The sequence below is a fragment of the Pongo pygmaeus genome, chromosome 12 (genome assembly GCF_028885625.2).
Source record: "Pongo pygmaeus isolate AG05252 chromosome 12, NHGRI_mPonPyg2-v2.0_pri, whole genome shotgun sequence".
Classification (NCBI taxonomy): Eukaryota; Metazoa; Chordata; class Mammalia; order Primates; family Hominidae; genus Pongo; species Pongo pygmaeus.
Window position 1 is genome coordinate 107,458,958 of NC_072385.2, and position 20,194 is coordinate 107,479,151.

A 20,194-nucleotide genomic window follows, 5' to 3' on the forward strand; every position below is an offset into this window, starting at 1 on the left:
TAGTGCGGCGGCCTCTGAGGGACTCTGGTCTCTGAAAACACTTCTTACAAGAGCCCCAGGCTCTTGGGCAGCCATGTGGGCTCCATGGCGTCCTGTAGGCCAACAGCAATGGGGTTGGCAAGGGAACCCCAAGGGGTGGCCCAGAGGGCTTGTGAGGTGGGCCAGGCAGAGGAAGTGCCTCAGCCTGCCAGATGACAGCTCACCACGTGGGCAGGTTAGGGGCCACCCCGTGTCCCTGAAGTGAATGCACTGCTCAGAGTGCTGTAATGACCCCATTAGGCCCTTTGACAATGACAACATAATTTCACCCAATTGTCACATTTGACCCTGACAAAACAGTAATGTAGGCAGCAGCATTTCTTCCCATTTTGCGGATGAGACAAATGAGGCTAAAAGAAATGAAGGGGCTTAGAGATACCACTAAACTAGTAGGTTGAACAAATTGGCGATCACTTGTGGTTCAACCTAAGAGATGTCCAGCTGGTGCACATTACAACTGTGACTTAGACCAGGGAATCTGAGTCCAAAACCAAGATTATACACATAAAAATCACAAGATCATAGAACACTCAAGCTGCCCAAGACCTGAAAAACATCTAGTCCAGCCTCTGTGAAGATAAACTGAAGCCCAGGGTGATGAAGGGGTTTGCCCACCATCTAGGAGTAGCACCCCTGTCTCCAGCTCCCAGGCCAGTGCCTTTGCCACCGCCCCACACATGCCATGGCCCTCAGCGGAGGGCAGCCCTGCTGACCATCACTGCCGTGGGGAGCAGGGAAGAGTCGGCCTCCTGCCATGTTGCTTCCCAGGAAGCATGCATAGCCATGGACTACTTGCTTGGGGTGACTGGCATCCCTGAGGATAAGCTCCTCCCAGGGCTGAGCAGTGGCCCTGGTACCATTGGCAGGCCTGAGGCCGAGAGCCAAGAGAAAGTCAGGGGGTGGAGAAAAAGGCAGAGATTAGTCTAATATGGACCTCTGGGCTTCTGGGTAGTAAAGTCCTGGTGAGGAGACCACCAGGGCATCAGTAAGTGCCAGATATTGGGCTAAGCTCACTGTCCCAGCAGGCCTCACCCTCACAACCCCATGTAGATATCATTCCCATTTCACCATAAAGAAACTGAGGCTCAGCAGGCTTAAACAGCTGGTCCAGGGCCACACTGTGAATTAGCGGCAGAAACAGGATGTGGGCCCAGGTCTCCACTCGGGTAACCTAGCTTGAGATTTGCTGCTCCTTCTGAATCCAGCCCTGAGCCTGGTGCCCTCCCAGGGACAGAAGAGCCTGAAGTCACACGGGTCCTAGAGTTGAGACCCAATGTCTTTATTCTGATGTCTCCAGTTTGGCCTGAGCTTCTTGATGAGTCGTCGGTTCCAGCCAGGGCATTGTTGGACAGCATATGCTCCCAGAGACACTCCTGGGTGCTGCTGGGAAGCTTTAGGTGGTGTCAGTATCTCTTGGAACTGGAAGGGGTTTCCCGAGAGACCCTCTTCTCACCCTGGCAGGACCACATTTGTCATTTGTACCACCAGATGCAACAGCAGGAAACTGTTTACTCTTTGCTACTCTCTGGTGGGGGTAAGGACGGGCCATACACTCATCCTCATAGGTCATAGAGGAAGTTGGGGCCCTACACTCATCCTCATAGATCAAAGAGGAGGTCTGGGATGCAGCAACTTCCCCAGCTGGGCTAGCCTTGACTGGCAGGTGTCAGCCCCAGGCTGAAGGGAGGTGAAATGATGTTTCAGGCTGGTAAGCATATAGCTCAGGGTCTCATGTGGTCCTTGTATCTCTAGCCTGAGATCACACAGTATTAGGACTAGAAGTGCCTCAGAAGTCATCAGCCAAGTGTTAACCTGATGTAGGGACCCCCACAGCACCATCTCTGATTGGTCATCTAACCTTGCTTAGTCCTCCCAGAAATGGGGCACTGCACTCACTACCTCTTATTTTAGATATCTTCACTTTCTTTAGATCATCTCAAAATCTGTCACCCTGTAACCTTCACCCACTTTCACAGGTCTCTCTTTCAGGACAAAAAGAAAAATAGCCTTTAAATTTGAAGACAAATTTTACATTCCTCCTGAATCGTATTCTCTTTCCTTGCTAAATGTCCCCAATTCATCTAACCATGCACACCTCTATACATCTACCCCTGTATCCATCCATCCACTCACCCACCCATCTACAAATCCATCCACCCACCTGTCCACAGATCCACCCACCCATCCATGTATCCATCCATCTACCCACCAATCCATATATCCATTGGTCCACCCACTCACCCATCCACATATCCATCCACCCACCCACCCACCTGTCCATAGATCTACCCACTCACCCATATATCCATCCATCCACCCACTCACCCATCCATATATCTACCCACCCATCTATCCACAGATCCATCCACCTACCCACCCATCCACAGATCCACCCACCCATATATCCATCCATCCACCCACCCATCCATATATCTACCCACCCACCTGTCCACATATTAATGGCTCCTTCTATCCAATAATCCATTCACCATCTGTTTATCTATCTCTCAGCCCACCAGGCAGCTCACCACCCATCCCTCTGCCCATTTATGCACCCATTCATTGAGCTTTCTCTCCATCTCCTCATCCGACACACATCTGCTCTGGCAAGACCTGAAGCTCCTGGGATACCTGGGACATGGCTCCTCCCCAGAGGCCTGCCAGCCTGGCTGAGGTTCTCCAGTGACTCCTCATCCACGTGCCTTCTGCCCTCTCACCTTGCTTGTCCCTCTCTTCAGACTCTACTGTGGCATTATCTTTTCTGAGACACAGGTGGCCTGGCTATTCCCAGAAAGGCCAACCTCTGCACACAGCCCCTAACATCTCCGGGAGCCCACCAGGGCCACAGGCTTGCAGGACGCAGTCCTGGGCTACAGTAGAAGGTGGAAGAGGAGGGAGTGAAAAAGGGAGGTGCTGTGTCCCCGAGAGTTCAGTGCCCACAGAACATCCCGGGAAGCAGATTCCTAAGGCACTGTGATGCACTTCCCTCTGCTTGCCCACTGGGCTTAAAGTAAACCTGAAGGGGCAAATCCTTCCTAAAGTGCCTCCTTCCCTGACATCTGTCCTTTCCTCCACACAGTCGTAGGTCATGGGACACTGGGATGAGACTGACAATCCCTGTCTTTAGGAGACTCTCAGTCTAAAATCAGAGACAAACAATACCTAGATCAGCACAGTGCACAGTGAGATGGGAGATGTGTATGGAGATCACAGACAATAAACACTAAAGAGCCCAGGATCAACCCTTCTGAGGAAGTCAGGGAGGGCTGCATGGAGGAGGAGAAACTTGAGCAAAATGAGTAGAAGTTTACAAATTGAATAGGGAGAAAGACAGGTGGAGGTGGAGAGAACAGGAATGAGGGCATTCCAAGCTCAAAGAGCAGCAGATGCAAAGGCTTGGAGGTATAAAAGGGCAAATAAAATCGCAACACCTGTTCAGCAAGGCGGAGCACAGGGCTGGGTGGGCTCAGCAGAGTGAGTCAGGGAGCACTAAATCAGCAGCCCGCAGGCCATGCCTTTTGTCTTCACCCCAAGGCACTGGGAAGCCCCAGAGGGGCTGAAGATGGGGAGCAGGAGCATGAGCCTCCACCTGGGAAGGCCCTGTGGGCAGCTGTGTCCTTCACAGCTATGTGAAGGCTGGCTGACTAGGGCGGGGCCGTAGAAGAGGCCACAGGCAGAAAAAACCCATTTAGGAGGAGGCTGTTGTGCTTCCAAGTCACACCACTCGTGGGATATATGTCCATGGGCAGGCCATGCACCCACTGCCCCAGCTCCAGAGGACCTCAGACTCTATCACCCCCTGGGCTAGGGACAGGCAGAGCTGTGGCCCCAGGTCCCAGGACTCTAGGGGCCAAGACAGCATTTGGTTCTGCCACCCCTTGGCCTGCCCTGAGCACTGGGAGACGCTCTGGGTGGGGGTGTCTGGTGCAGTGCCCTCCCCTCATCATTGCAGAGCACCAGTTCCATCACAAGTGGGCCATCCTGTCTGACCCCGATGACATCTCCTCGGGGCTGAAGGGCTACGTGAAGTGTGACGTTGCCGTGGTGGGCAAAGGGGACAACATCAAGACGCCCCACAAGGCCAATGAGACCGATGAAGATGACATTGAGGGGTGAGGCTCAGCTACCCCAGCCCCTGGAGTCTGAGCCAGCCCTTCCTTCCCCCAGGGAGCTCCCGGTGAGGGTTTGCTCAGAGCACCTGCCACCCGTCTCCCTCACCCTGCTCTCGCTCACTCTCCCAAGCAGCCCCACTCTTCCGAGGTAGGGCAGGGGCAGGGGGTGATGGAGGATGGCTGAGAATAACAGTCCTTTGACATCCTTTCTGCCAGTGAGAAACGGGTTGGGAAGAGTCAATGCTGGCAGACCAGAGCCAGCAGCTGCTGGATCCTGAGTATAGCAGCAGGATAGCGCTGGGAGAGTCAAGGTTTCTCCTGGTGTGCCAATTCCAGGCAGCTGATAGCAGCTGTTGAGAAATATTCTGTGACCTTGTCTGGAGTCAGTGGGTAAAAGTGCTGGGATCAATGAATCCTGTCTTTTGTGAGCTGGGGGAAGAGAGAGTGGCTACTATGAAGTTTTTGTCTACGAAGCAAAAGATACGGCACAAAACTATAAAACACTGACAATAATACTAAGATCGTATCCGAATGTACAATCTACAAAGCATCCATATGTTTTAGCGTGCTTGAGCCGATCATATTCTTGGGAGATGGGTATTATTACAGCCACCTCAACAGTGAGGAAATGGCAGCTCAGTGAGACGGGAAGATTTGCTCAGAATCCCACAAGGGGCAAGTTCCATGAACGCAAGTGTCTAATCCTAGCCTGGCTCCCTCAGCTGTCCCTTAGAGACTGTGCCAGGACCCAGGGGTGTGTAGATGCCAGGATGGGGGTTGGGGACCTGGACCTGGTGACCATGGCCCTGGCTGTATGTGCTGGCAGGAACTTGCTGCTCCCTGAGGGGGTGCCCCCCGAACGCCAGTGGGCCCGGTTCTATGTGAAAATTTACCGAGCAGAGGGGCTGCCCCGTATGAACACAAGCCTCATGGCCAATGTAAAGAAGGCTTTCATCGGTGAAAACAAGGACCTCGTGGACCCCTACGTGCAAGTCTTCTTTGCTGGCCAGAAGGTACTGGGGTATGAGGTACAGGAGGCTGGGGCTGGGTGACAGGTATCACAAGGGCAGGCTGATGGGCGTGAGGCCTGGGGCAGCTGGGCGGGTAGACAAGGCTGGAAATCATGTTGGCCAGGGATGGGGAGGATCCTCCCTGCCTCCTGGAGTCCTTAGACTGAGAGCTGCGCAGGAGGCATGAAAGGGAGGAGAGGCAGGGGGTATGGGAAGAGTGGAGACAAGTCCACACACAGGCACGCACACACACATGCACCCACTCACACACACATGCATACCCACTCACGCGCGCGCACACACACACACACCCACTCACCCGTGCACACATGCACCCATGAATACACACACACATGCACCCACTCACACACGCGCACACACCCACTCACACACGCACACATGCACCCACTCACACACGCACGCATACCCACTCACACAAGCACACACACCCACTCACACACGCACACATGCACCCACTCACACACGCATGCACACCCACTCACACATGCACACATGTGCCCACTCACACACACACACACGCATCCACTCACACACACATGCCACTCCCTCACCCGTGCTCCCCCTTCCACCAGGGCAAGACTTCCGTGCAGAAGAGCAGCTATGAGCCCCTGTGGAATGAGCAGGTCGTCTTTACAGACCTCTTCCCCCCACTCTGCAAACGCATGAAGGTGCAGATCCGAGACTCGGACAAGGTCAACGACGTAGCCATCGGCACCCACTTCATTGACCTGCGCAAGATTTCTAATGATGGAGACAAAGGTCAGCAGCGGGAGACCCGGTGTACTGGGGGGCAGGGAGTGGCCTGAAGGGAAGGAATAGGTGAGACCCCCTCTCTTCACACCACCATCATCAGCTCCGGACCTCAGCCTCACAGGCGCTTCCAGGGCCTTGCCAGCAGCCTCTGCCTCAGGGGGAGGGTAGGGAGTTGTGGCTCAGGTCGGCTCAGAGCTGGCCTGAGCCCAGCTGACTGAATTTGACAGTTAGTAGTTGTGTGACCTGTTTTCCCATTTGGAAAGTGAAAATAATAATGATTTTATGATATAATACTTATAGTATGAATATACATATCATTGCAGTGTATATACTGCATTTGTATATAATTACAGTGTGTGTATATATGAGATACCTAATAGTAGTGCCTATCTGCAGACTCGCAGGGATTGACCACCTCCTAGGATCCCTGCCCTGTGCTGGGTTCCAAGGACATAGAGTGAGATAAGAATCTATTCTTGGATCAGAATGCTCACTGTGTATTAAGGAGATAGATGTGCTACCAAATGGTCGAAACATAAGGCAGAAGACACAAAAGGCCACATGTTGTCTGATTCATGTATGTGAAACATCCGGCAAATCCATACAGACAGAAAGTAGATTGCCGGTTTCCAGGTGCTAAAGGGAGGGGATTGGGACTAACTGCTAAATAGGTGCAGAGTTTCTTTTGAGGGGGTGGAACGGTTCTGGAATTAGATGATGGTTTATAACATAGTGAATATACTAAAAACCACTGAAATGTACACTTTAAAATGGTGAATTTTATGTCATGTGAAGTATATCTAAATTTTTAAAATGCTGTAAGTGTGTTTTTAAAAAAAGGCAGAATAAAAAGCAAATGAACCAAAAAAAGTGGATCATGCGACCCGTCAGAGGCCTGACAGATCTTAGCCATAAGAGAAGGGACTTGTGCCTAGGAATTGGGAAGGCTTCGTGAGGAAGCAGCATTTCACAGGCAGAGATGGAGAGGGAGGGCCTTCAGCAAGGAGGGGAGGGGTCTGCACTGGCAGGGTCACCATGGTGGGACAGAGCTGCAAAAATGGCACAGGGCCCAAGGTCATGCTGGGAACTTGGAAGGACTGGCTCTGTCCTACAAGTAGACTGTTGGCAATTCCTGCTCCAAGTTCCAGGAAGCAGGGAGCTAGACTTTGCCTCCCCACTGCTTCCAGCTCAGGCCCCCACAGGGAAGAAATAGACCCAGGAGAGTGCTCCACCCCAGCGTAGTGTAAGAAGGCTGCCCCACACCTGAATGGCACACATGAAGTTCTCAGCTCAACACCCAGGAGCTGGAGGCCAGGGACCCCCAAAAGAGGCCCCTCTTCCCCAGGGAACCCTGGATGTGATGAGGCCCCCTCGTTTTTCTCCCCACTGCCACAGGCTTCCTGCCCACACTGGGCCCAGCCTGGGTGAACATGTACGGCTCCACACGTAACTACACGCTACTGGACGAGCATCAGGACCTGAATGAGGGCCTAGGGGAGGGTGTGTCCTTCCGGGCCCGGCTCCTGCTGGGCCTGGCCGTGGAGATCCTGGACACCTCCAACCCTGAGCTCACCAGCTCCACAGAGGTGCAGGTGGAGCAGGCCACGCCCATCTCGGAGGTGAGACCCCAGGCACTGTGCTGTCCCCCAGGGCCCCCAGGGCCTCCAGCTCAGCCCCCTTCTCCCTGAGGCACCTGGGTCCCAGGCTTTGCCTGTTGCTGCCCTGTCTACCTGAGGCGTCAGACCTCAGGATAAGGCTCCTCTTCAGGAAGCAGAGGCCCCCACTCAGCCCCCCAACAGGACTCTGCCCTCATCCACGGCCTGCCTGTGCTGTCTCACAACGGCTGCCAGGTCTCACGATGGTGCCTCCCCTGTACCCTTCTTCCCAGCCACGGCTGTCCCTGTGGTGTCCGCAGCCAGCCCTGCTTCCATGGATATCCAGGCTGGGGGGCCGTCGGGGTGTGGGCTGCCTGGCCCCAAAGCCGGGTGGGATGCCCCCACCATCCACCCCCAGGGCCTGTCTGTGAGACAGAAGGAGGCCTGGCCCCCGACCTGCCACCCTTACTCAAGCTCAGGAACGGTTTGAACTGCCTCCCCACAGAGCTGTGCAGGTAAAATGGAAGAATTCTTTCTCTTTGGAGCCTTCCTGGAGGCCTCAATGATCGACCGGAGAAATGGAGACAAGCCCATCACCTTTGAGGTCACCATAGGTGAGTGCTGGGCCCACAGCAGGCTTCAGGCCTAGGTGAGTGCTGGGCCCATGGGGGGCTTCAGGCCTAGGCTGCAGGTGGTAAGTGTGAGGCTCTGCACCTCAGCCCTGTCCTCACTCCTGTAGGGAACGTTGACCCCTTTCCCCTGAGAGGCCTCAAGCACCCGCAGAACACCTTTGTGTGTGCATGGGGTGGACCACGCCCCATAAAGGGGCTGACCCTCAGCTCCACCTACAGGGTGAGGTTGTGTTTGGGACCTGGGGCAGAGGGCAGGGAGAAGCCCATCCCGGGGCTGGAGAGGAGAGAGTGGGAACTCAGGCCACAGCCTGGGCCAGGGCTGGGCCTCTCACTCAGGCGTCATCAGGACTCCCCGACTCTCAGCGGAGTGGAGACACGGGCTAATGCCCTCTGGCTAATGCTGTGTCACGTCTGAGCCCCATTCCCTGACTCTCCCTCTCCCTTTTCCCAAACCCAAGGCAGCACCGGATTGGACGGTGGGAGGGGCCTGGTGGGGAATGCACTCTAGGCCTTCTGGGCGCATTCTGCCTCCAGGCAACTATGGGAACGAAGTTGATGGCCTGTCCCGGCCCCAGCGGCCTCGGCCCCGGAAGGAGCCGGGGGATGAGGAAGAACTAGACCTGATTCAGAACGCAAGTGATGACGAGGCCGGCGATGCCGGGGACCTGGCCTCAGTCTCCTCCACCCCACCAGTGCGGCCCCAGGTCACCGACAGGTGGGCCCAGCCTCCCATCCTCCTATGGCCTGGCCCTCCCACCTCCCTGGGCCCCCATGACCTCACCTCCCGCCTCTGCCCACCCCAGGAACTACTTCCATCTGCCCTACCTGGAGCGAAAGCCCTGCATCTACATCAAGAGCTGGTGGCCGGACCAGCGCCGCCGCCTCTACAATGCCAACATCGTGGACCACATCGCTGACAAGCTGGTCAGGACCAGGCCAGGGGCCGGCAGGGGTGGGGTCCTGGGGGAGACGGCACTGTCAGAGGGCCTTCCCTGGAACACACAAAGCTGGTCTGCCCAGGGGGCTGCAGGAACGGCCCCAGCAGGACCTCTGTTCCCATCCTCAGCCCCAGGTCCCAGGGCACAGACAAGGGCAGGAGCCACCTCTAGTCACTGCAGCCTCCAGCGAACCCCGGGGCAGGAGTGTTGGGTTCCCTGATTTCCAGAAATCTTAAAAGCAAGGCTAGGGAGACAGGTGTGGTGGCTCACGCCTGTAATCCCAACACTTTGGGAGGCCAAGGTGGGTGGATCACCTGAGGTCAGGAGTTCGAGACCATCCTGGCCAACATAGTGAAACGCCATCTCTACTAAAAATGCAAAAATTAGCGGGGCTTGGTGGCAGGCACCTGTAATCCCAGCTATTCGGGAGGCTGAAGCAGGAGAATCGCTTGAACCCGTGAGGCGGAGGTTGCAGTGAGCCAAGATCGTGCCACTGCACTCCAGCCTGGGCGACTGAGCAAAACTTCATCTCAAAAAATAAAATAAAATAAAAAAGCAAGACTAGGGAAGGGAAATGGGGAAAAGGGAGAAGCGAGCAGTGTCTGAAGCTCAGGAGCTGCCCCCTCCTCCTCTGCCCACCCCTCTCCCTGCTTGAGCCATGGGCACTGACTGGGCGAGGAGTGCAGCTGTTGGCATGAGGCCTCCTTCTCCCCAACCTGGGGGAGCAGGGACCAGCAGATAATCCCACCCTTCCCTGAGCTGTTGCTGTTCCTTGTTGAAGTTCCCTGAAGCTCAGCCAGCTCATATTTTATAAAAATGAATTAAAACCTCCAAAAAAATCAAGGCTAATATGAGGTCTGCTCCTAGCCCCCTGCCAATGTCTTCCTTGTCATCCCTGTCTTGTGACTATAACCACAATTAAAGTCCATAGCCTTTGCAGTGTGACCTGGGTCTGCAGTTATCTGCAAGGCTTCCCCCTAAGGAGCTGGAGTACTAGCTGACCTGTGTCTCCTGTGGGGCCTGGGTCTCACAGCCCTCCCAGTGCTCTCAGAGCCAGAGCTACTCCCTCTTCCCCCAGGCATCTGTTCCCATCCCCTGCCACAGGCCCCAGCATTCTGGAGTGACATCAGGATCTTGGCACATCCAGTCCTAGGGTTTCCCTCTGTCTCTGGCCAGCCCTGAGCCCCCTGCCTAGCCCTGAGTTCTGCCTAGGCCCTGTGAGCTCACCAGAGCCACAGAGTCACAGCCCAGAGGTGGCTTCTTCCTTCAGAAACTGAAGAACCCATGAACACCAACATCTCCAGGTTCTGAGAACAGAACCTGGGAAATTGATGACTTCCTCATGATGACCGATACTCAGGATGGCCCTAGTGAGAGCTCCCAGATCATGAGGTCCCTCACTCCCCTGATCAACGGGGAGGAGACATTTGGGGAGGCTGGGGAGGCGGGGCTGTGGCCCAGCATCACCCACACTCCTGATTCACAGGAAGAAGGCCTGAACGACGTACAGGAGATGATCAAAACGGAGAAGTCCTACCCTGAGCGTCGCCTGCGGGGCGTCCTGGAGGAGCTGAGCTGTGGCTGCTGGTGAGAAGGGAGGGGCAGCAGGTGGGGGGAGGATGAGGTGGAACTGCACAAAGGGGACCCTGCCAGGGCTGGGCAGATGAGGAAGAATCTACAGAGCCCCTGCTGGTCAGGCTCGCTAAACCCCGGCTCCCCCTACCCCCAGCCGCTTCCTCTCCCTCGCTGACAAGGACCAGGGCCACTCATCCCGCACCAGGCTTGACCGGGAGCGCCTCAAATCCTGCATGAGGGAGCTGGTGAGGACGCGACTGGACAGCAGGGGCTGGAGGGAGGGCCTGGCTGTGAGAAGGTGTCACAACCCCCTTTGTCATGGCCCGAGCTGTCCCCCATTAGCTGGGCTCCACTGACACCCCCTCCTGCGCAGGAAAGCATGGGGCAGCAGGCCAGGACGCTGCGGGCCCAGGTGAAGCGGCACACGGTGCGGGACAAGCTGAGGCTGTGCCAGAACTTTCTGCAGAAGCTGCGCTTCCTGGCGGACGAGGTGCGGTCCAAGGGGAGGGGGCTTCGACTCATCCAGGGTTGGCTCTCTGGGGCCCCTCAGGATCAAGGGGCTCAGTCAGGAGGCTAGACCCCCTTACCCGCTGCCCCTGGCCACCCCCTAACCCCAGCCCCAGCACAGCATTCCCGACATCTTCATCTGGATGATGATCAACAACAAGCGTGTCGCCTATGCCCGTGTGCCCTCCAAGGACCTGCTCTTCTCCATCGTGGAGGAGGAGACCGGCAAGGACTGCGCCAAGGTCAAGACGCTCTTCCTCAAGGTGCTGGAGGGGGCAGGATGGATGGGGGCCTGGATCCTTTCAGGGGAGCAGCACCCCTACCTGGGGCTGGAGGGCCTGAGTGACAGGGTGGGGCCTTCAAGCAACAGGTGCTCAGAGAAGAGCCAAGAATGGGAAGGAGGTGGGGGAAGCGGTGGGGAAGGTGGCATGACGGCCCCCTGCCCATCCCCCTGTCTCCACTGGACCCCAGCCCAGCGGGATGGCTGTGAAGGGGCAGAGCAGCTCTGACCAGGGCCTCTGCCGGCCCCTGCCCCTTCCCCACCCCTTGGGCCCTGGCAGCCGTCAGGCTTCTGGTGACCCCATGCCCGCCCCCAGTTGCCAGGGAAGCGGGGCTTTGGCTCGGCAGGCTGGACAGTGCAGGCCAAGGTGGAGCTCTACCTGTGGCTGGGCCTCAGCAAACAGCGCAAGGAGTTCCTGTGTGGCCTGCCCTGTGGCTTTGAGGAGGTCAAGGCGGCCCAGGGCCTGGGCCTGCATGCCTTCCCACCCGTCAGCCTGGTCTACACCAGTGAGTGAGGACCCCTCACTCGAAGCCTCACCTGGGAGGGGGCCGGAGGGGCTGCCCATCCCGGAACCTCAGGCTGCCCTTCCCCACAGAGAAGCAGGTGTTCCAGCTCCGAGCCCACATGTACCAGGCCCGAAGCCTCTTTGCCGCTGACAGCAGCGGACTCTCAGACCCCTTTGCCCGAGTCTTCTTCATCAATCAGAGTCAGTGCACAGAGGTGAGGGCCTGTGGGGAGGGAGTGGCTCTGGCTTTGAGAGCACCGGGAAGCCTGTGAGCCTGTGGGGACTGGAGCCTGTGGGGCCTGTGAGCCTGTGGGGCCTGGAGCCACAGGTCAGCCAGTGCCCCGGTTTCTCAGGGGAAGCCCTGCAGATAACTGCAGACCTGGGTCACACTGGAAAGGCTACGGGCTTTAGCTGTGGTTATATTCACAAGACAGGGACGACAAGGAGGACATTGGCAGGGGGCTTGGGGCAAACCTCATATTAGCCTTGATTTTAAGATTTCTGGAAGAATCAAGACACCTGTCACTCCTGCCCCCAGGTTCTGTGGAAGCTGAGTGAGTAGGGGTGGCTCCTGTTTGTGCATCTGCCCACCCTCTGTCACTTGTCACCTGTCCCCCCATCCCATGCTGCAGGTGCTGAATGAGACCCTGTGTCCCACCTGGGACCAGATGCTGGTGTTCGACAACCTGGAGCTCTATGGCGAAGCTCATGAGCTGAGGGATGATCCGCCCATCATTGTCATTGAAATCTACGACCAGGATTCCATGGTATGGGTGGGCTCTGGTGCCAGGGACCCCAGCAGCACCACACCTGGCCTTTGTTCCCTGCACTCCACCTGCACTGAGGCTGTGCCCTCACCTCCACCACCCACCTGCAGAGCTCCTTGGTCAGGTGCTGGCTGGGAAGCTGGGAGTGGGGGCTGACATCTAGTCCCTCCAGGTGCCTCCTGCTTGCTTGCGGCAGCCTGACCCCTTCCCAGGCGAGGACATCCTCACCTCCTGTCACCTACAGACTGAGCCCTGGAGATGTGCCGACAAGTCCTGCTGTCACTAGCCTCCCCATCCCAGGGCTCCCCGACCCCTGCCCTCACCTACCACAACCAGTAACAGCCTTGCCGTCCTCCGTGGAGGTTCTGGAGTAGGAAGTAAGGGATTGGGGTGACCCCCGAGAGTTAGCGAGCCACCTTCTCACGCCCTATCTCAGCTGCTGAGGTGCCCAGATAGCCCTGGACTAGAGGTAGGAGGACCTCATGTCTAGTCCTGAGCCGGGCATCTGCCATTTACTGACTGCTTGGCCTTGAACAAGTCTTTGGTGGGCCCTGAGACTTGGTTTCCCCATCTGTAAAATGGGGTGATCACACCTGTCCCTTACAACAACTCATGGGGCTGTGGTAAGGACCAAACGAGATCACAGGTGTGGACAGCAAGCACCAAGAGGCTTCTGGGTTGTTTGTTGCGTCAGGGCAAAGCTGACTTCATGGGCCGGACCTTCGCCAAACCCCTGGTGAAGATGGCAGACGAGGCGTACTGCCCACCCCGCTTCCCGCCCCAGCTCGAGTACTACCAGATCTACCGTGGCAACGCCACAGCTGGAGACCTGCTGGCGGCCTTCGAGCTGCTGCAGGTGGGACTGCAGGGAAGAGGGGCTGAGGCATGGGGACTAGAGGCTGGGAGTTGGGGCCTAGGGCTGGGGGCTGGGGCCTGAAGGCTGGGGCCTGGGCTCTGGGGCCTGGGGCCTGGGGTCTGGGACCTGGGGGTGGGGCCTGGGGGCTGGAGGCTGGGGCCTGGGGTCTGGGGCCTGAAGGCTGGGGCCTGAGGCCTGGGGCTGGGGGCTGGGGGCTGGGGCTGAGGGCTGGGGCCTGGGGCTTGGGGCCTAGGGGGTTAGGGCCTGGGGGTGAGGGCCTGGGGGTTGGGGCCTGGAGCTGGGGCCTGGGGGCTGGGGCCTGGGGGTCTCTCTCCTTCCCATCCTGACTGAAGCTAGGGACGTGGTTCTTAGGGGGTTTCCCTGTCTCCCCAGATCTCATGGCAAACAACTCATGGGGAAAGAGACCCTGTCCCTGGGCTCCCCAGTAAGTGACCTGTGACCCCCCTTCCCCAGATTGGACCAGCAGGGAAGGCTGACCTGCCCCCCATCAATGGCCCAGTGGACGTGGACCGAGGTCCCATCATGCCTGTGCCTGTGGGCATCCGGCCCGTGCTCAGCAAGTACCGAGTGGAGGTGAGAGGGCTCTGTGTGGCCCTTCCCTTTTGGATGAGGAGTCTGAGGACCCAGGAGGGGAAGTGGCTTGTCATCCCCCTCCCACCACCATCACCAGGAGCCAGCAGCAGACCCAGGCTCCTGCCCCAGCCCAGGGCCTGCCCCCATCTGCACCAAGTCACACTCCCATGTCCCAGGACCGTGCCCAGCCCTCCTGTCTGCACCCCTGACTCTGCACCCCTTCTCTGGGCAGCTCCACACTCATCCCTGGAGGATGCCTGCCCCTCCTCTGCTCTCCTGGCCCTGCTCCCATCTTTTGAAATCCGGGGTGAACTACTGCCCATCCCACTGCCCAGTTCCTTCTCGGATGGTCCAGCGCCCCCATGGCTGGTTCCCTTGACTAAAGGGCTCTCTTCTCTGCACACCCCCAACCTCTCCCAGGTGCTGTTCTGGGGCCTACGGGACCTAAAGCGGGTGAACCTGGCCCAGGTGGACCGGCCACGGGTGGACATCGAGTGTGCAGGGAAGGGGGTGCAGTCGTCCCTGATCCACAATTATAAGAAGAACCCCAACTTCAACACCCTCGTCAAGTGGTTTGAAGTGGTGAGTGCATGCCCCGGTGGAGGACGTCCTGTGGCCAGTGTGGTTCCACTCAGCCAGCTGGCTTCCTCTGCCCCTTCTCGGAGGCTCAGGCTCCTGTCGCCAACACTCCAGGACCTCCCAGAGAACGAGCTGCTGCACCCGCCCTTGAACATCCGTGTGGTAGACTGCCGGGCCTTCGGTCGCTACACACTGGTGGGCTCCCATGCCGTCAGCTCCCTGCGACGCTTCATCTACCGGCCCCCAGACCGCTCGGCCCCCAGCTGGAACACCACGGGTATGGCCACATCCACCCTGCCACCGAGCCTGGCTCCACGCCTCCCAGGGAAGGGGTCCAGGTCTCCGTCCAGTCCAAGCCGCAGCCAGAGTTTGCTCCTTGGGGCCGAGGGGGTGGGCACGGAAGAAGGTCCACCCTGGTGGCCAAGGAAGGCTGCCCAAGGTGACGCCAGCTCTACAGCCAGAGAGGGCAGAACTGGAGACAGCCTGGGAGGGCCTGAGGGCAGAAGGCCCCTTGCGCTGGTTGGTGGAGAAGACCCAGGCTTCCCCGCCACCTCCCTCCCGCCGGCCTCCGCAGCTTCCCCTTATTTCAGGCTGTCTTCTTCCCTCCCCATGCCCATGTTTTCTCCCTCAACTGCCTATCCCCCTCTCCCTCAGAAAGTTCCAGAGTCAGCTTTAGTTCTCTGCACCTTCCTGCCCCGCCAATCTCACTGTTCCTCTTGCTCCTTCCTCTGCCTGTCTGTCCATCTATCCATCTGTCCAGTCAGGCTTCTCCGGCGCTGCCATGTGCTGTGCAATGGGGGCTCCTCCTGTCACTCCACAGGGGAGGTTGTGGTGACTATGGAGCCAGAGGTACCCATCAAGAAACTGGAGACCATGGTGAAGCTGGATGCGGTAAGGCGGGTGGGGTCAGCCCCCTGCTGGCTGGGAACGTGCAACTTCATGTGACACATCCTGTGAACCAGACTATCTGCCCCGAGAGAAAAGGACACTAAGAGCCTCCTTTGGCATGTGACTGTCGGGGGCTGACCTTGATTGCGTGTCCAAACAGCTCCCTCCTAATACTATCCTGGAATGCACGCGTGTGCGTGTGGTGTGTAAATGTGCATGTGTGTGCGCGCGTGTGTGGTGTGCATATGTGCATGTGTGTGCACGCACACATGTGATGTATGTGCATATGTGCGTGCATGCATATGTGTGGTGTGCATATGTGCATTGTGCATTGTGCATGTGGTGTATGTGCATATGCGTGCATGTGCGTGCATGTGTGTGTGTGTGCATGTAGGGTATGTGCATATGCACGTGCGTGCGTGTGGTGTGCATATGTGCATACATGTGTGTGGTATATGTGCATATGCATGTGCGTGCATGCATGTGTGAGCATGTGCATGTATGTGTGCATACGTATGGTGTGCATATGTGCATGTGTGCATGCGGTGTATGTGCATATGTGCATGCATGTGGTGTGTAAATGCATGTGTGCATGTGTGCTGTGTATGTGCATATATGTGTGCATGTGTGTGTGGTGTGCATATGTGCATGTGTGCAGTGTGCATGCATGCGAGTGGTATGTAAATGTGCATGTGTGCATGCGTGAGTGTGGTATATGTGCATATATGTGTGCATGTGTGCTTGTGGTGTGCATATGTGCATGTGTGCATGTGGTATGTAAATGTGCATGTGTGCGTGCGTGCATGTGGTGTATGTGCATATATGTGTGCATGCATGCTTGTGGTGTGCATATGTGCACGTGCGTGCATACATGTGGGTGTGTGCATGTGCACTGGCATGTGGTATGTGTGTATGAGAGACAGAGTGAGCCATCACACTTTATTATAATCACCTGCTATAATTTTTACTCCAACAAATGACACCATAGGTAATGATTCCTTATGAGATCATCAATGTCCTTTCCAAAGAGTCCCTGGTTTTCCATCCCAGTCATTCACAAATGACACTTCCCTGGCCTGGGTCAGAGGAGGATTTCCAGGTGGAAGCTCCTTATTCCTCCTGGCTTTGGGACTAGGACCATTCATCTGCCAGAGAGAGAACTGCCACCTGGGGGTTGGGTGTGGAAGTGGCCTACAAGCTGCAGACCCTACAGGGAAGGGCAGAACGTGGGCCAGCCTGGAACACAACCCCCTGTTCCTTTGGCCACCCAAAGAAACATCCTCACTCAGACCCTTTGCAGACTCACCAGTCAGAGTGCTCTTATTAATGCAAAGTTAGCCTTGCGGGCACAGGGGCTGCCAGCACACAGTAATTTCCATCTCAGCTCCTCCACGCACCCTGTGCTGGGCTGCTGCCTGCCACTCCAGGCCCCAGTGGCTGATTCTGCCCCTGTCTCCTTGGTTCCTCTGCAGACTTCTGAAGCTGTTGTCAAGGTGGATGTGGTGAGTGTGGGGGCCATGCAGGGGCTCTGGGGTGAGAGGGTCCTTTATTGGCAACAATGTGAGGCCAAAGGGTCCAGCATCAGGGACAGAGCCAGCCCCAGCCCGTGCATGCTCGGGCCAGCACATCTCTCCCAAGACGCAGTAGAAAACAGCTGGGTGGGTGCAGGACTCAGTGCCAGTCCTGCTTGGGCGAGTGGATCACATTGGCAGGTCACAACCCTCTGTGGCCCGTGGCACCTTCTCCATAAAATAAGGCCCTGCCCCTTGGACATGGGTGGCCCCACAGAGCCTCATGGAGCCCAAGGCTTCCTGCTGGCAGATGGCGGAATGGGTGGAGGCTCTCGGGATTATTCAGGCAGGAGGAGTCCATGTAGGACTCTGGACCTGGCCAACCTACAGGCTGAGGAGGAGAAGGAGAAGAAGAAGAAGAAGAAGAAGGGCACTGCAGAGGAGCCGGAGGAGGAGGAGCCAGATGAGAGCATGCTGGACTGGTGGTCCAAGTACTTTGCCTCCATTGACACCATGAAGGAGGTGAGACCTCGGGTAGGGTGAGGGGAGGCAACCCCCTACACACGCAGACCCTCCTGTCCAGCGTCTTTCCCATGGCCCCCAAGAGCTGGATCCCACCTCCATTCATGTGAGTTTGGGATGGCCTTGTCTCACATCCTTGAGATCCTAGCTCAGAACTCACCTTCCAAGATGATGGTCCCATCTACCTTCCCTGGCTTGGTTTTCTTTCGCCCTCATTGACTCATTCCACAAATGCCTCTTAGGTATACGCGATGAGCCAGGCTCCATACTAGGTGGTATGGGAGCCAAAAGATGCCATACCTGCCCTGATGGGCCCCCGGTTTACTGGGCAAAATGGACATGTAAACAGAGACTTAGAGAGGACTATGTGATAACAAAGGCAAATCATGGCTTGGGGGAATCAGGGAAGGCGTCCCGGAGGAGGTGACCTTTGTGAAAAAGGAGAAACATGTTCTCAGAGGCCATAAGGGAACAACCGCTTGTCAGTAGTCCTTACGACTCTTCTTCATACTGTTTTATTTTACACATCTTGGTCATTGGCACGTGAATGATTCTTCCCCTATTACACATATGTGGGTCCATCTGTTTGGCCAGATTGCAAGTTCCAGAAAGTGCATTTCTCTGCTTTCTTGTTTGTGTCCTCTCCATGCTGCCTACCTAGCTCAGGGTGCTCTGACTGGCCACCTGACCAGGAGGGACACATGCCTGCAGTTGTCTTTCCTCAGTGGGGCCAGAACTGATCCAGCCACATCCTCTCCCAGGCCCTTTCTGTGACCCAAGCTAGGTGTGATATTTATTAGAGCACACATTAAGCTGCTGTAGCAAGTTAGAGTGACGTGAACAAGACAGCAGTTTCTTTCTCACATAACATCTCAGAGAGTGGGGGTTAGGCTGGTATGGTGGCTCAGTGGTGTCAAGGACTAAGATCCTGACCTCTTGTTTCTCACATCTGTAGGACTGGAGGTGACTCAACATCATGTTCTAATTCAAGTGCACAGGAAGGGTTAAAGAGGAGAGGAAGCATATGCTTTTCTTTTTCAGGGCCCAATCCAGAAGTTGCACATATCACTTCCACTCACATTGACCAGAATCTAGTCCCTTAGCTACACTTATCTGCAAAGGAGACTGGGAAATGTCATCTTTAGCAAGGTGGCTGTGTGCTCAGAAAAACTTGTAAAAATAGGAGAACAGATCATTGAGGACAACTGGTAGTCTCGTCTCCCACCAAGTCGGCCAGGCTGGAGCTGCAAGAGGCTGCCTATTGTCGTCTCTACTCCTGCAATTTTCACAGACTGCCACCAGGTGGCGGTGGCGACTTAGTTGAAACCTGGTTTCTAGTTTCTAGTAAGATTTATTCTCGTTTCCAGTAAGATGGGGTGTGCTGAGTGAAAGAAAATATAGTACATTTTCTTACTGTTATACTTTTCTACATTAAAACAATTTATTAATATCACTAAAAGCAACATTAAAATGCACTGTATTTTTTTAAGTAGAAAATCTAAATATTTATTGCAAGGTGTTCTTTTTTTTTAAATTATACTTTAAGTTCTAGGGTACATGTGCACAACGTGCAGGTTTGTTACATATGTATGCATGTGCCATGTTGGTGTGCTGCACCCATTAACTCGTCATTTACAGTGGGTATTGCTCCTAATGCTATCCCTCCCTGCTCCCCCAACACCACCACAGGCCCTGGTGTGTGATGTTCCCCTCCCTGTGTCCAAGTGTTCTCATTGTTCAATTCCCTCCCATGAGTGAGAACATGTGGTGTTTGGTTTTCTGTCCTTGTGAGAGTTTGCTCAGAATGATAGTTTCTGGCTTCATCCATGTCCCTGCAAAGGACATGAACTCATCCTTTTTTATGCCTGCATAGTATTCCATGGTGTATATGTGCCACAGATGCATAAATCCCTAAGTACCACTAGTCACACTGTACACATTATAAACTTTTTTAAACCCACTTAAGCTGAGCACATGGTGGATTTGAAATGCAGTAGGGAAGATTTTCTACTTCTGGTGCATTAAGACTGGTCTGGGCCCACATTTTGGGGTCAACAGACTCCTCCCCAGGAAACCCACCTTCTGTCCTTTTCATCTCATCTTTTGGCAGCAACTTCGACAACAAGAGCCCTCTGGAATTGACTTGGAGGAGGAGGAAGTGGACAATACCGAGGGTGAGCCCTGGAACCTGGAACTCTGCCTCCTTCTCCCCGCCCCTGGGTGGTCAGCTCTCCTGCCCACCTCATCACCTGCTTCTCTTTCCCCTCCTGCCAGCCCTCCCAGCCTTAATAGCCAGGGAAGCAGCATCAGTAGTCCGTGGGCACTGAGCAGGCTAAGGCCCTTGTCTAGGGAGGATTTTACTCTGACCAGTTCAGCACCCACAGTGATGGGCAGACATTTAGAGCCACGGAACATCAGAGCTGGAAGGGACCTCAGAGCTCATTCCATCCAGCATTTTCCAGACTCTTTCCCATGAAGAAAATTGATGGATGTTCTAGAAGGAACAAATT

At 55.8% G+C, this 20,194-nt stretch overlaps 1 protein-coding gene across 6 annotated transcripts in view; it reads left to right on the forward strand.

Annotated features, from left to right (window-relative positions):
- Positions 1-20,194, forward strand: part of OTOF (otoferlin) — a 101,374-nt gene that overhangs the window by 70,309 nt on the left and 10,871 nt on the right. For 3 of the 6 annotated variants that reach the window (XM_054474896.1, XM_063648871.1, XM_063648873.1), the window contains exons 12-33: positions 3,992-4,151; positions 4,978-5,164; positions 5,755-5,941; positions 7,331-7,554; positions 8,036-8,144; positions 8,697-8,877; positions 8,966-9,086; positions 10,587-10,687; positions 10,830-10,920; positions 11,049-11,165; positions 11,293-11,445; positions 11,779-11,968; positions 12,058-12,182; positions 12,600-12,734; positions 13,429-13,590; positions 14,065-14,184; positions 14,605-14,766; positions 14,878-15,040; positions 15,524-15,654; positions 17,124-17,153; positions 17,553-17,684; positions 19,795-19,858. In XM_054474896.1, the coding sequence (XP_054330871.1) occupies positions 3,992-4,151; positions 4,978-5,164; positions 5,755-5,941; positions 7,331-7,554; positions 8,036-8,144; positions 8,697-8,877; positions 8,966-9,086; positions 10,587-10,687; positions 10,830-10,920; positions 11,049-11,165; positions 11,293-11,445; positions 11,779-11,968; positions 12,058-12,182; positions 12,600-12,734; positions 13,429-13,590; positions 14,065-14,184; positions 14,605-14,766; positions 14,878-15,040; positions 15,524-15,654; positions 17,124-17,153; positions 17,553-17,684; positions 19,795-19,858 (3,045 nt within the window). Of the gene's footprint in view, positions 1-3,991; positions 4,152-4,977; positions 5,165-5,754; positions 5,942-7,330; positions 7,555-8,035; positions 8,145-8,696; positions 8,878-8,965; positions 9,087-10,442; positions 10,688-10,829; positions 10,921-11,048; positions 11,166-11,292; positions 11,446-11,778; positions 11,969-12,057; positions 12,183-12,599; positions 12,735-13,428; positions 13,591-14,064; positions 14,185-14,604; positions 14,767-14,877; positions 15,041-15,523; positions 15,655-17,123; positions 17,154-17,552; positions 17,685-19,794; positions 19,859-20,194 lie in introns of those variants that run through there. The other 3 variants (XM_054474898.1, XM_063648872.1, XM_054474897.1) reach the window with 2 other exon arrangements.